Source organism: Callorhinus ursinus, unplaced genomic scaffold (assembly GCF_003265705.2).
Source record: "Callorhinus ursinus isolate GAN/ISIS: 27379988/994484 unplaced genomic scaffold, GSC_fseal_2.0 scaffold19, whole genome shotgun sequence".
Classification (NCBI taxonomy): domain Eukaryota; kingdom Metazoa; phylum Chordata; class Mammalia; order Carnivora; family Otariidae; genus Callorhinus; species Callorhinus ursinus.
The window spans coordinates 5,124,087-5,138,524 of record NW_027397081.1 but is presented as its reverse complement, the minus strand read 5'-3'; the positions used below and the strand labels follow the sequence as shown (position 1 = coordinate 5,138,524).

General features: G+C 38.3%; 1 protein-coding gene across 2 annotated transcripts in view; it reads left to right on the top strand.

Moving 5' to 3' along the window:
* CWF19L2 (CWF19 like cell cycle control factor 2) overlaps positions 1–14,438 on the top strand; it is a 119,934-nt gene that overhangs the window by 90,492 nt on the left and 15,004 nt on the right. For both annotated transcript variants that reach the window (XM_025893721.2, XM_073903676.1), the window contains exons 13-14: positions 6,741–6,953; positions 12,184–12,300. In XM_025893721.2, the coding sequence (XP_025749506.1) occupies positions 6,741–6,953; positions 12,184–12,300 (330 nt within the window). The remainder of the gene's footprint in view (positions 1–6,740; positions 6,954–12,183; positions 12,301–14,438) is intronic.

The following is a 14,438-nucleotide window of genomic DNA, read 5'->3' as shown; positions in this document are numbered from 1 at the left end:
AAATGGGGCTGGACCATTGCCTGGTGATCGTCATTGCATGATGAGTGCAGTGGGCCTGGACCTGTGAATTCAATGGGCATGGACCCATGGCCACGTTGTATTTGCTGTGAAATTGCTTCCTTGGTCAGAGGAATGTGTGTGATACCTTGATGACAGAAGTCCAGAGATGGTGGTTTTGGCAAAAGCATTGCATGCAAGGAAGGAAATCCATCCATATCCAGGGTAGGTGTCTATTCCAATCAGAACGGGGTGCTTCTCCTTCCGTGACGGAAGCAGTCCATGTACCCAACCTGTCCCCAGAGAGCTGGCTGATCCTCGTAAGGAGTGCTGCCATATCGGGGGCTCAGTGTGGTCTCTGTTGTTGGCAGTTGGGTATTCAGCAGTGGCTATAGCCAGATCAGCTTTGATAAGTAGAAGATCGTGTGGCTGAGCCCCCACATAATTTCTCTCCCCGCCTGACCACCCTGTTCCTAACCTCATTTGCACAAAGGTAGCAGAGCTAGTGCCATAAATGTTTTCACCAGCACCACAAATGTCTTCGTGCTCTGTATCAGTTTGGAGAGATCCATCCACATATCTCTTCCCCAGACCTCCTAGCTGCTAATTCTCTGATTGGGTTCTGTCCAAGGCTCTGACCATCCAACCAAAGCATTAGCCATCGTTCACGAATCAGTTTAGACCTGTAGCTCTGGCCACCTCTCCTTCCGGGCGAAACGAACAACAGATACACTGCTCAGAATTCTTACTGAGAGGATTTCCTTTCACTACTGTCCTTCTGGGCCATCCCAGTGTGGAGCCCGGGTCCTGCAGCCGTGCACTTGTGGCTGGGGCCTGTGTACCGTGCAGAACCATATGTTTAAACATGTGAATGTATGACCTACATTTAAATTTTTATAGTTTTTTTGTTTGTTTGAGATCTAGGATCTGACCAGGGTTTGTACGTTGTATTTGGTTATTGTGTCTCCAGAGTGTTAGACTCCCCAAGACTACCCGCACTTCTGACACCAGCTGCAAGTTCAGGGATTCCCAAGGCCACCCTTGGGGAATTCACCAAAAGCTGTTACACTCACAGTTAAGGTTTATTACAGTGCAGGAATACAGATATAAAGTCAGCCAAGGGAAGAGGTGCATGGCGCTGAGTCTAGGAGGTTCCAAACATGAAGCTTCCATTTGTCCTCTCCCAGTGAGTGGTGGACAGCACTCACTTCTCCCAGCAGTGATGTGTGAAAGATACTCCCAACTAGGGAAGCTCACCTGAGCTTTAGTGTGCAGGGTTTTTGTTGGGGTTTGGTCCTGTAGAAATGGTTTATTGCCTGTGAGGGTGACCTGAGGCGGAGCTGATGCTGTGTGGCCCAAGCCTGCACCATAAATCACATCGTTAGCATAGACTCTCTGGTGTGACCCAGGGCCCCCAGGTCAACAGAGCCACTCTTAACAGGCAGGACATTCCAGGGGTTTCAAGATTTCCTTCTAAGGGCAGAAGGCAAGGGCCAGACCTTTCTTTGGGCAATGTTAATTTTTTATTTAACAGCTTTCTTGAGATATGATTTATGTGGCCTACAATTCACCCATTTAAAGTGTACAATTCAGTGGTTTTTAGCATATTTACAGATATGTGTAACCATCATCATAGTCAATTTTAGAACATTCTTATCACCTCACAAAGGAACCCCATAGCCTTTAGCTGTCACCCACTAACCCTTTCAGCCCCCTTCCGTACCCACCCTGAACAGCCACAGATCTATTTTCTGTCTCTGCAGATTTCCCAGATCTGGATATTTCATGTATAGGATCGTGATTTTCTGTGACTGGTGTCTTGCACGTAGCATGATGTTTTTACAGTCCTTGTTGTAGCAGGTGTGAGCGCTTCCTTTCTGTTTTGTAGCCTCCTGATACTCTGTTGGACAGATTTTACACATGTTGTCCATCTGTTCATCAGTCGATGGGCATTTGGACTGTGTCCATCTTTTGGCTGTTATGAATAATAATGCTGCTATAAAGATTTATGTAAAGTTTTTGTTAGACATATGTTTTCATTTCTCTTAGGTATATACCTAGAAGTGGGATTATCGGGTCATACAGTTATCCATATGTTTAATTGTTTATTTATTAGTTTATATTTGTTTGAGGAACTACCAGACTATTTTCCAAAGAAACTGTACCATCTCACATTCCCATCAACAATGTATGAAGGTTCTGATTTCTTCCCATCCTTGTCAACACTTGGATTCCAGCCATCTTGTGAGCCTCAAGTGGTAACTTCATTGTAGTTTTGATTTGCATTTTCCTGTGCTGATTGGCCACTTGTGTACCTTCCTCGGGGAAATGTATGCTCAGAACCTTTGCCTAATTTTGGATCAGGTTGCTCGGTTTTTGTTTTTCTGTTTTTTTTGCTATTGTTGAGTTGTAGGAGTTCTTTATATATTTTGGATATACGATTTGCAAAGATTTCCTCCTATTCTGTGGGCTGCCTTTTCACTCTGTTGACAGTGTTCCTTGGTGCAACAAAGTTTTTATAAGTTTGATGAAGTCCAGCTTGTCTATTTTTCTTTGTTGCATGTGCTTTTGTTGTCATAACCAAGAAACCATTACCAAACTTAATGTTAGGAAGCTTTTCCTCTGTGATTTTTTTTCCAAGAGTTTTAGAGTTTTAGTTCTTAAGTTTAGGTCTGTGACCTGTTTTGAGTTAATTTTTATATATGGTATAACTTAAGGGTCCAACTTTTTTTTTTGGCATGTGAATATCCAGTTTTCCCAACATCATTTGTTTAAGAGACTGTCATTTCCCCTTTCAATGGTCTTGGCACCCTTGTTGAGAATATTTTGAGCATATATGAGAGGGTTTATTTCTAGGCTCTCTTCTATTCCGTTGGTCTGTTACACCGTTTTGGTTGCTGTAGGTTTGCAGTAAGTTTTAAAATCAAGAAGTGTGAGACCTCTACCTTTGTTCATTTTCAGGATTATTTTGTCTCTTTGTAGTTCCTTGAGATCCATCCCATATGAATTTTAAGATGGATTTTTCTATTTCTGCAGAAAACATTATTGGGTTTTTGATAGGCTTTGTGTTGAATCTATAGGTCGCTTTTGGTGATCTTTGCTCCTTTCTTTGATGTTTTTTAATGTCATAACTATTTTATCACATTTCTCTGACTTGTTTGAAAAAGAGATTTTCAGAGTTTTAAAATACGATGTATGAACTCCAGCTTGTAGCATCCCATCAGCTTTCTTTAGGACTCCATCTAAATGATGACAGTCTTATTTTCATACCCCTCTTTTCTTTCTTCACCTCCTTTCCACCAGCAAATGTTTTGCTTTTCCACTTCGTAGACTCAATTCTCCACTTTCTGTTAACATTCTGTCCATTGAAAATTTTTTGTTATCAAGTATAGGAAGGTGGTGGCATGAAGGTCACAGAAGATGTGTACATGATTTATAAATTAAAAGCATTTTGGATCAAAGCCCAAATGGAAGATAATGGGGAAAATTCAAATAATTAAGAGGGCATAGGAGGAGGGATTTGTAGTTATGTTGAAAATTCAGTTTTATATTGTGTTGAAGAATTATGCAGATTTAAGAGACAAGACTGTACTCTATTTAATTCAAAACTATGAATAAATCAGAGAAGTTTGGCAACATCCATGGAGCATAGATTTAAAGAACAGAAGTACTGTCTTCCATATACAAAGGATTTGATTTGAATTGAATATATTCCCTGATCACTCATGAGCTGGTTTTTTTTATTTTTAAGATTTTATTTATTTATTTGAGAGAGAGAGAGAGAACGAGCAGGGGGAGCAGCAGAGGGAGAGGGAGAAGCAGATTCCCCGCTGAGCAGGGAGCCCGATGTGGGGCTCGATCCCAGGACCCCAGGATCATGACCTGAGCCGAAGGCAGACACTTAATTGACTGAGCCACCCAGGCGCCCCATGAGCTGGTTTTTAATAACAGTGCCTTTATAGCAATATATCATATGCGGCACAGGTACATGTGGAGGTATGTATTCTGCTCCTACTAATACACTTCAGCAGAGAGGGACCTACTCTATGTCTGTGTTCTGATTAGTACCTTCACTCAGTTGGGTGTATTTATTCTAGGTGAAATTTAAGGTCTCTTCTCATTCTCTATGCTGCTTCATAGACTATATTTAAAGTATACCCTTTCTGTCTTTTAAAGATGGATTTCTTAAGTGAGAGAGGCTCACTGTATGTCATACACTCTTCATTTTTACAGTCAGATAACCTGTGTTGGATTCCTGCTTCTGTCTCTTACTAGCTGCGTGATTTTGATGAAGTTTTTAGTCTCTCTTAAGCCTCGTTTTTTAAATCTTACAAGTGAGGATGACAGTTCCTATGTTGTAGGGATGTTTGGATGAGAGAGTACTTAAGGTTTCTGTTAGTACCTAGCACATGGTTGGTCACTCTGAAAATAATTAGTGACTAGTTCTGATATTTTTCAAAATGTAATATGTTGTAGTTGAGATCAAGGTCTGAAGTTAAAATAATTGTAATATCAGGGCAGTTCATGTAAATGAACCTGCAAGAATAGAGAGATATATGCAAGGATTACTATGGAGAAAAAGTAGAAGATAAAAAATAAATTCTAGTATAGACAAGGAAGCTAATGTGCTCGGAGAGAATCCTTACTACTAATAATTCGTACCTAGCTTCTAGTTTTTACCTGGTTCTACCAATAATGACATTTTAGAAATCTTGTTTACATTCTATTTTATGTTCTATTTTTTTTTTTAACTTTCTTAAGGTGGTGTTGATACTATTGATTTGAGGCCTTTCTTGTTTTCTGATATAGGTGTTTGGTGCTATAATTGTCCTTCCCACTACTGCTTTAGCAACATCCCACAAATTCGCCTGTATTTTATTGCATTTCTAAATACTTTCTGATTTTATTTATTTATTTGATAGATACATGGGTTATTTGGAACTGGGCTGTTTAATTTCCAGATACTTGGCAATTTTCCATGTGTTTCTGCTGGGATTTCTAATTTAATTCCATTGTGCTCAGTGCACATACTTTATGTTAGCTGAATCCTTTTAAATTTATTAGGACTTGTGTTGACCATGACCATGAATGTCATCTCTTGGTAAATGTTCTCTCTGCACTTGAGAAGAATGTGTATTCTGTTGATGTTGGAGAGACTTTCTGTCACTGTCAGGTCAAATTGGTTCATAGTTTGTTCAGGTCTTCAATATGCCTATTGATTTTCTCCTTGTTCTATCAATTATTGAGAGAGGGGCATTTAAATCTCTGGCTACATTTGTGGATTTGTGTTTTTCTTCTGCAGTTCTATCAGGTTTTTGCTTCATATATTTTGAAACTCAGTAATTAGGTATATAAATTTCAATATTGTTATGTCCTCTTGATGGTGTAATCCTTTTATCATTGTGAAATGACCTTTTATCTCCTTCAATATTCTTTGCTTTGAATTCTACTTTCTCTGACATAAATTCAGCCATTCTAGCTCTTTTCAAATCTTTCTACATGTCTGATAAAATCCATGCATCTTGCTATTGCTTTGTATTTGATGATAAAAAAGACAGAGAGTTCTCTTTTGGCACTTAGTAGACTAAATAGTACTCAGAACTTAGTCTAATGGAAGAAAAACCCAGTTAATGAGAAGTTATGATAAAGTGTGGTCATCTTGAAACTGATGGGAGTACAGTACCAGCGGATCTTGGAAGATCCAGGAAAGTTCTTTTTTGGAGGCAACAACTAAATCGAAGCCTTAGATTGAAAAAGGAGTGGGAGTAGAATGGCACAGTTGAGGGCAGAATTGGTCAGAGAGCAGTGTGTTGTGAAGCCTGAAGGTAGCAGTGTTTTGGGGACTGAAAACAGGATGATGACCAGCGCAGCACCTCAAGTTAAGGATATAATCAGATATGACCAGAATGGTCATCAGTGCCAGATTATGAAGATTGTAATAGTAATGGTGGCTCACTTTTGTGAGTCCTTCCTGTGTGCCAGGCAAGTGTTGTGAGGATTAAGCAAGATAACCTTTTAGGTAAATAGTATTGTTACAACCATTGTGAAATGAGGAAGTGAAGTGTGCAGGGAGCACAGAGAGTTTAAATAACTTGCCCAAGGCTAAGACAGACAGGAGCTAGAACTTCACCACAGTTACTCTGACTCTATAGAGAGTCCTGGCTTTTAACCATTATGCTTGTCTGTGTCTATGATTTTGAAGACAAAACAGAGCCTGAACTTGATCCTGTTCACAATGTGGAGTTCTCTGAGGACATAAATAAAATAAGTAAATAAAATTTGTGTTTTAAAAGCATCACCCTGGCTATAGTTGATGTTTGGGGAGGTGCAGAGAAGCTGCCCAGAGATAGAGTTGAAAAATGTTTATGTTCTCTATGAAGCATATGCTGATTTTAAAATGAAAGTAGTGCTTAACTTCTCCGTAGTTCAATTTCCTTATCTAGTAAATGGAAACGATAATGGTCTCATTCTCGCGGGGGGAGTATAAAACAATCACATTGCATAAAATTGTACTGAGCAGATACACGATAAACTTGAGCTGGGATGATGATGATGTTGTTGATGAGGATTGATTGACCTTGAAAATCAAGCTTAAGTTTTTAATCATGTTTTTCTTCTTCTTTTTTTTTTTTTTTTAATTTAGAAGTTTTACTGTAGAACTTACAGATAGGACTTCAGTAGCTACAGTACAATAAAATGTTAACCACTGCCTTCTCCCCACTACTGTCATTTTGGTTTTTCAGTTTATGGGAAAAACAGATGGAGACTATTACACTCTCGATGACCTGTTTGTCTCCAAAGCAGCTGAGAGAGAACCTTCTGGTGAAGAGGAAGAGAACCAGAGGAGGAAAGCAATTGCTGAGCACCAGAGTCTGGCTGCACAAATGGAAAGGTGTCTGTATTGTTTGGACAGCTCTCAGTTTCCCAAGCACCTCATTGTTGCCATAGGTGTTAAGGTAAGAAATAGAACATTTATTGTCCTGAGGAACTGATGTAGTGCTTTGTGCAGATTTGCCTCTTTCTTGAGACGCTTAGAGGATTCCAGTTTGTCTTCTTCTCTTATTCTGTGTTTCAGATATTTTTCTTTTCTAACTTCCCATGATTCTTAGAATCTTTTTTAGAGCGAGTGTAAATATTTAGGTGACATGAAGCTCACATTTTGTGTGATTCTGCCCATTAGAGAAGCAAAATTGGGAAGTGCTTGAGGCTCTGAACTCTGGAGCCGGCCCACCTGGACTCAGCTTCTGGCTCTGCCCCTTACCAGCTGTGTGACCTTATTCTCACGGTCGGCACTTGATACTTAGTATTAAAATCACTTCAGAAATACTCAGGCCAAAGCGGTTTCTGCTCCTTCCCTTACTTTCTCATAGAACCTATTTGTTTCTTCATAGAATATCTCATAATTCAAAAAATTTTACTGTATTTTACTCGCTTATTGAGTCCCTCTCCTAATAGTATGTAAGTTCTGTGAAGAACAAAAAGTAAGTCTTAGTCATCATTGTACACTAAGCATGTATCCCATTGTTTACCAAACATATATCCCATTGTATGTCAAGAATATGTGTTTGTAGTCACTTACTTCAAGAAATATTTGGCGACTTACACTTAAATATAAGTAAATAATTATTGTGTACCTGATACATACCCTTATGAGTAACTGGGGAAAAGTAGACTCAGATGTACTTTTGGAGCTTGTGTTGTAGTAAATTGGGCAGAAAATAAAGTAGTAATTGTCCTAACTGAAGAAGAGTGTTGTCCTAAAGCAAATGAAGCATGGAAATGGGATAAAATGATGGGACTTTTTGAGACAGTGGTTAGAAGGCCCCTTTTAGGAGGTATTTTAGTAAAGCTACGAAAGAGAGAAGGCGCAGGCGACATGAAGATAGGAATGGCCCCTGTTTGGGGGGGGCCTCTGGGAGTGAGGAGCCCTGAGGGGAGCACGTGCTGGGCGTGCACGGAGCGGGGAGGCCAGGGCAGCTGGAGTGCAGCGGAGGGGAAGTTGAATGAATGAGTGCTAGTTCAGGAACTGAGAGTTTGGGCACCACACCTGTGCATGTTTACTGATTAGTTTGTTTCTCACATACACGTGACATACGCCTTATGTATCCAATGAACTGGCGTTGGTGTTTCCATTCCAACTCAAGTCTTTAATATTTGTAGGTTGTTAAGACTGTCGACTTACCAGTTTATATTTTGGTTTCTTTATTTCCTTACCCTTCTTCTGCTTCTTTCTTTCCTTCCAAACTTTACCAAAAAGGTAAATGTAAAACTCCCATTTAAAATTTATTCAATTAAAAAAACTCCCACCATAACCAGTAACTTGTATTGATTTGTCTGAATTATTTCCCGACCTTTACATAAACAGTAAAATTTTTGTAATTACAACATTATACATTTTTCATTCTTCTTCAGTCTGACCCCCATCTTTAAAAAGTGTAGGAACAGATCAAACATAAAGCGACATTTAAATGTTTCCTACTGTACCTGAGGAGAAGTTTGGAGTTTTTCCAGTGGGTCCTTCATGTCCCTGGTGCTGGGGACGGGCTGTGTCCAGGGAGGCACACAGGAGCTGAGTGCACGGACCTGCTGTTGGCTTCCTGCTGGGTAGGCTGCATCCCAGTGTAGGCATTTCTCAGTCCACTTGTGAAGGCAGACGGCTGGCCAGTGAACAGACGTTTTCTGTTTCTTACAACCTGTCTTTCCCCGTTTTCCTTGGTGGTCCTCTTTTGCAGTGGGGTAACCCACGCTTTCCAAGCAGTCTTGTCTAATGGTATTAAATCCTTCTCTTTGCCTATAACTTCCCAAGAGTTGGCTGATCTGTTTGTTCCCTTGTGGACTTGTCTTTGCACTTTGGTTTCATTTAAAAAACCACTTGAGCCTCTCCTTTCCCCACCTATGCTTTATTGTGCTATCTTTGCTCTAGAAACTACCATCGACATTCAGCTTTTTGTCTTGGAATATTTTAATGTAGAAATATTGATTAGAAGGAATTTTTTCTGTGTCCTACAATATCTGACGAATGGGTCATTTAATACATGTGAATAAACAATAACGAATTATTCCTTTTAGTTATTACCTAAGTTAATCATATATGATTTTGAGTTTCTAAGGAATTACTTTGCCATTTAGTTGAAACAATAAATAGTATTTCAAAGCAATTCAGTAATTCTCCATCACCCTGAATTTCTGATATTTAAAATTGATGTCTTCAATGCAGATATATTAATGAAGCTATATTAGTACTCATTAGAGTCACAGAGTTAGAAACAACTTTTGATCATCAGCTGTCCCTCCCTTCTCCTTTTTTAAAAATAAAAATCTTCTTCCACCTTGTCTTAACACTGTGCTTTACTTTTTTTTTTAATTTAATTTAATTTTATTATGTTATGTTAGTCACTATACAGTACATCATTAGTTTTTTTTTTTTTTGGTGGTGTTAATTTTTTTTTCTTATTTTGTTATGTTAATCACCATACATTATTACATCATTAGTTTTTGATGTAGGGTTCCATGATTCATTATTTGTGCATAACACCCAGTGCTCCATGCAGTACGTGCCCTCTTTAATACCCATCGCCAGGCTAACCCATCCCCCCACCCGCCTCCCCTCTAGAACCCTCAGTTTGTTTTTCAGAGTCCATTGTCTCTCATGGTTTGTCTCCCCCTCCGATTTCCCCCCCTTCATTCTTCCCCTCCTGCTGTCTTCTTCTTTTTTTTTTTTTAAACATATAATGTATTATTTGTTTCAGAGGTACAGGTCTGTGATTCAACAGTCCTACACGATTCACAGCGCTCACCATAGCACATACCCTCCCCAATGTCTATCACCCAGCCACCCCATCCCTCCCACTCCCCCCACCACTTCAGCAACCCTCAGTTTGTTTCCTGAGATTAAGAATTCCTCATATCAGTGAGGTCATATGATACATGTCTTTCTCTGATTGACTTATTTTGCTCAGCATAACACCCTCCAGTTCCATCCACGTCGTTGCAAATGGCAAGATCTCATTCCTTTTGATGGCTGCATAATATTCCATTATACACATACCACATCTTCTTTATCCATTCATCTGTTGATGGACATCTTGGCTCTTTCCACAGTTTGGCTCTTGTGGACATTGCTGCTATAAACATCGGGGTGCACGTACCCCTTCGGATCCCTACATTTGTATCTTTGGGGAAAATACCCAGTAGTACAATTGCTGGATCATGTGGTAGCTCTATTTTCAATTTTTTGAAAAACCTCCATACTGTTTTCCAGAGTGGCTGTACCAGCTTGCATTCCCACCAACAGTGTAGGAGGGTTCTCCTTTCTCCGCATCCCCGCCAACATCTGTCATTTCCTGAGTACATCATTAGTTTTTGATGTAGTGTTCCATGACTCATTGTTTTCGTATGACACCCAGTGCTCCATGCAGTACGTGCCCTCCTTAATACCCATCACCAGGCTAAGCCATCCCCCCACATCTCTCCCCCCTAAACCCCTCAGTTTGTTTCTCAGAGTCCATCGTCTCTCATGCTTCGTTTCTCCCTCTGATTACCCCCCCATTTTTCCCTTCCTTCTCCTAATGTCCTCCATGCTATTCCTTATGTTACATAAATAAGTGAAACCATATGATCATTGACTTTTTCTGCTTGACTTATTTCACTTAGCATCATCTCCTCCAGTCCCATCCATGTTGATGTAAAAGTTGGGTATTCATCCTTTCTGACGGCTGAGTAATATTCCCTTGTATGTATGGACCACATCTTCTTTATCCATTCATCCGTTGAAGGGCATCTCGGCTCTTTCCACAGTTTGGCTATTGCAGACATTGCTGCTATGAACATTGGGGTACATATCGCCCTTCTTTTCACTACATCTGTGTCTTTGGGGTAAAGACCCAGTAGTGCAATTGCTGAGTCATAGGGTAGCTCTACTTTTAATTTTTTGAGGCACCTCCACACTGTTTTCCAAAGTGGCTGTACCAACTTGCAGTCCCACCAACAGTGTAAGAGGGTTCCCCTTTCTCCACAACCTCTCCAACATTTGTTGTTTCTTGCCTTGTCCATTTTTGCCATTCTAACTGGTGTAAGGTGGTATCTCAATGTGGTTTTGATTTGAATTTCCCTGATGGCTAATGATGATGAACATTTTTTCATGTGTCTGTTAGCCATTTGTATGTTTCTTCGGAGAAGTGTCTGTTCATGTCTTCTGCCCATTTTTTGATTTGATTATTTGTTTTTTGGGTGTAAGCTTTTTTTTTAGAATAGTTTTAAACTTACAGAAAAATTAAAAAGACAGTACAGAGTTCCATATACACCATGTCCAGTTTCTTCTGTTATTAACATCTGACAGTAGTAAGCAATTTACAAGTTGTAAATTTGGTACAATTAATGAATCAGTACTGATGTTTTTAACTTTGAATGTGGTTATGATTTTACTATGAATTTAGGTAAATTTCCATATCTACTCCTACTTCGTCCTCTCTCAGCAAAGCTTTAAAATTTTGGATTATTTTGTTATATTGTCTGCCATACAAAATATTTCTAGGCAAAGCCTAACAAAAAAAATAATAGAAAATAAGACCAAGGCCCTTTGCAGAATATTATTTATGTTCCTCATGAACACTGCTCACTACATACATACTAATTGACCTTTTTTAAAGAGACTGTGAAAAAAATAGCACCAATTTGAAGGTAATACATGTATTTAAATAGAGCTTAACCAAAGCAGTAAAACCCTACAGAGCACATTTCCTTTCTCTCTCAGTTGGGTTAATTCTCTGCTCGGCCAATGAGAGAAGGACTCTCTGATAAATAGGTACCCGTTAGGCTTCTCTATCATTACCAACTCATGTATTTTTTCATTCTTGCCAAAAATTGTGTTGTTTCAAGAAGCAAAAAGCTTTCTCAGAATAAGGAAAAAGTGTCATTCATTTTGCCCTTGGGTAAGCTCAATCTCAGATATACGTATAACAGTTAAAATTGAGACTTGTGCTGTAAATTTGCAGTTTATTAAAATCTACCTTCGTGGCCTTTAAAAGTTTTAGAAAAATGTCAAATATCTTTAAAAACATTAAAATAAAGTATATTGCTTGTAAACAAGTAAACCTTATTAAACGTTAGCCATGTTTCCCATGGCTCATTTGTCACAGTGGAGAGTAAATACAATAACATTTCACTTTGCAATTTTTTTCCCCATAGGTTTATTTGTGTTTACCCAACTTCCGATCTCTCACCGAGGGGCACTGCCTAATAGTCCCTTTGCAGCATCACAGAGCGGCTACCTTACTGGATGAAGACGTCTGGGAGGAAATTCAGGTCAGCGTGCTCATGCTCATTCTTGTAATGCTCATGAGCAATCTTACAGATTATTGTTACAAATTCCAGTGGGTTTTTATACCTTTGTCCAGTGATCTTACTTTCTGAACTTACACATTTGTTCACATTTCCCTCGTTGTGTATACCTGTGAATCATGGTGTTTTCACCACTCACTACCTTTTAATTTTATTTCCCTGAGGTACTCCATGTTTTGAAAGCTTTTCTAGAAATTTTTTTTTATTGAGATTAATTGATGTATAACATATTAGTTTCAGGTGTACAACTGAAAGTTTTTGTGTACTAAATAAACTATGACAAAGTAATAATTATTTTTACTTAAAAATATCAATGTAAGATTTCTAATCCATGCTTTTGTGAAACATGAGATGATGATTCTTAACACAGGAAGCTAATAGATTATAGCCAAAAGGAAAGATATTTTCAGATAATAAAAATAAATTTTGGAAGTTAGAGGTTCATATCCAGCAGTTGCCATATTTTCCTGTGATGGAATTGGCCTCTGTTGTTGTGATTTTGCCTTTATTTCTACACTCTTCCCTTTATAACCTGGCTCAGCTTTTGAATTCAAGGATTTTGTGTGTGAGTGTGTGTGTGTGGCTGATTCTGTAAGAAACTGAAAGGCACAACATGGGTGAAATTGCTCCTGAATTATCTCAAGACCTCATAATGACCAAAAAAGAAAAGAAAGAAAGCTCTTGTTTTTCTAATACTTGACAATTGAATAGGGGTTACAGGGACCCCTAGTTAGAAAATGTGAAAATTATAAGGCTTCAGAAGAGACTGTGTACTTAGTCTTGTATCATGCTGACAAAGATGCTGAAAGAGGAGATATTTTGACTGCATATTATGAAATTCACTCTCTTACTCCTTGTAATCTTTAAGTTTATGCTGTGAAAGGTAAAGGGTACACTGTTTTAATGCATCTGTGGCTGAGTAGGGGCAAGAATGTGGACAAAAATATTTGATGTGAAAAAAATTTTTTTCTAGTAGTGGATGCCAGTGCAGTAAATTATTTATTTATTTATTTATTTATTTATTTATTTATTTATTTATTTATAAGATTTTATTTATTTGACAGAGAGAGACACAGCGAGAGAGGGAACACAAGCAGGGGGAGTGGGAGAGGGAGAAGCAGGCTTCCCACTGAGCAGGGAGCCCAATGTGGGGCTCGATCCCAGGACCCCGGGACCATGACCTGAGCCGAAGGCAGACGCTTAACAACTGAGCCACCCAGGCGCCCCACAGTAAATAATTTAAAGTGGAAAGTATGCAAATTTGGTTTTCAGAATTATTTTGAGGCTTTTTTGGAATGTCTTTAAAAAATTTATACAAAGAAAACTGATTTAACTTAGAGCAAAATACAGTGCCAAAAAGATTTTAAGTAAGACAGGAACCTAGTCTGTGTGTTTTATATTTCTGTAAGAAATTAAGCTACTTGATAGAAAACATTGAGGTGGATAAAGAAGAAATTCAGTTTAGTAGATATTGAGTACATGAATATAAGATAATCCAGGTGTTATGAGAAATTCAGAGATAAAATCATTGTTTCTGCCCAAAGGTTTGGTATAGTCTCATATAGGTTACATTATAATTTAGTGGATTTTGTGAGCCATTTACATTATGGAAAATTGAATGAGGGATAAAAGCCAAGTTACTTAATACAAATAATAGCATTATGGCTCTTTTCTTATGATAAAAGAAGGAATTCTTACAAGTTATAAATTAGTATAAGATGGTGAACAAATAAAGTATCTTATTCTAGCTTATTTAAGGAAATATAGCTTTGGGGATTTTTGTTCTTATTTTCAAATATGTACAAAAATTCAAATTGGGGCACCTGGCTGGCTCAGTCAGTGGAGTGTATGACTCTTGATCTTGGGGTTTTGAGTTCAAGCCCCACATTGGGTGTAGAGATTACTTCAAAATATCTTTAAAAAAATTTTCAAAATAATTATACCTGTTAAATATCCTTATGATTATTCGCCCCTTCTAGAGAATATATAACAAAAATTATTTGACTTAGGAAAAAATACTGTTTACAAATGAAGGAGCCACTTCTTTTAAGTGATTTTTATCTCTATCCTCTAGTAACATTTAAATTTAATTTTAGATCTTA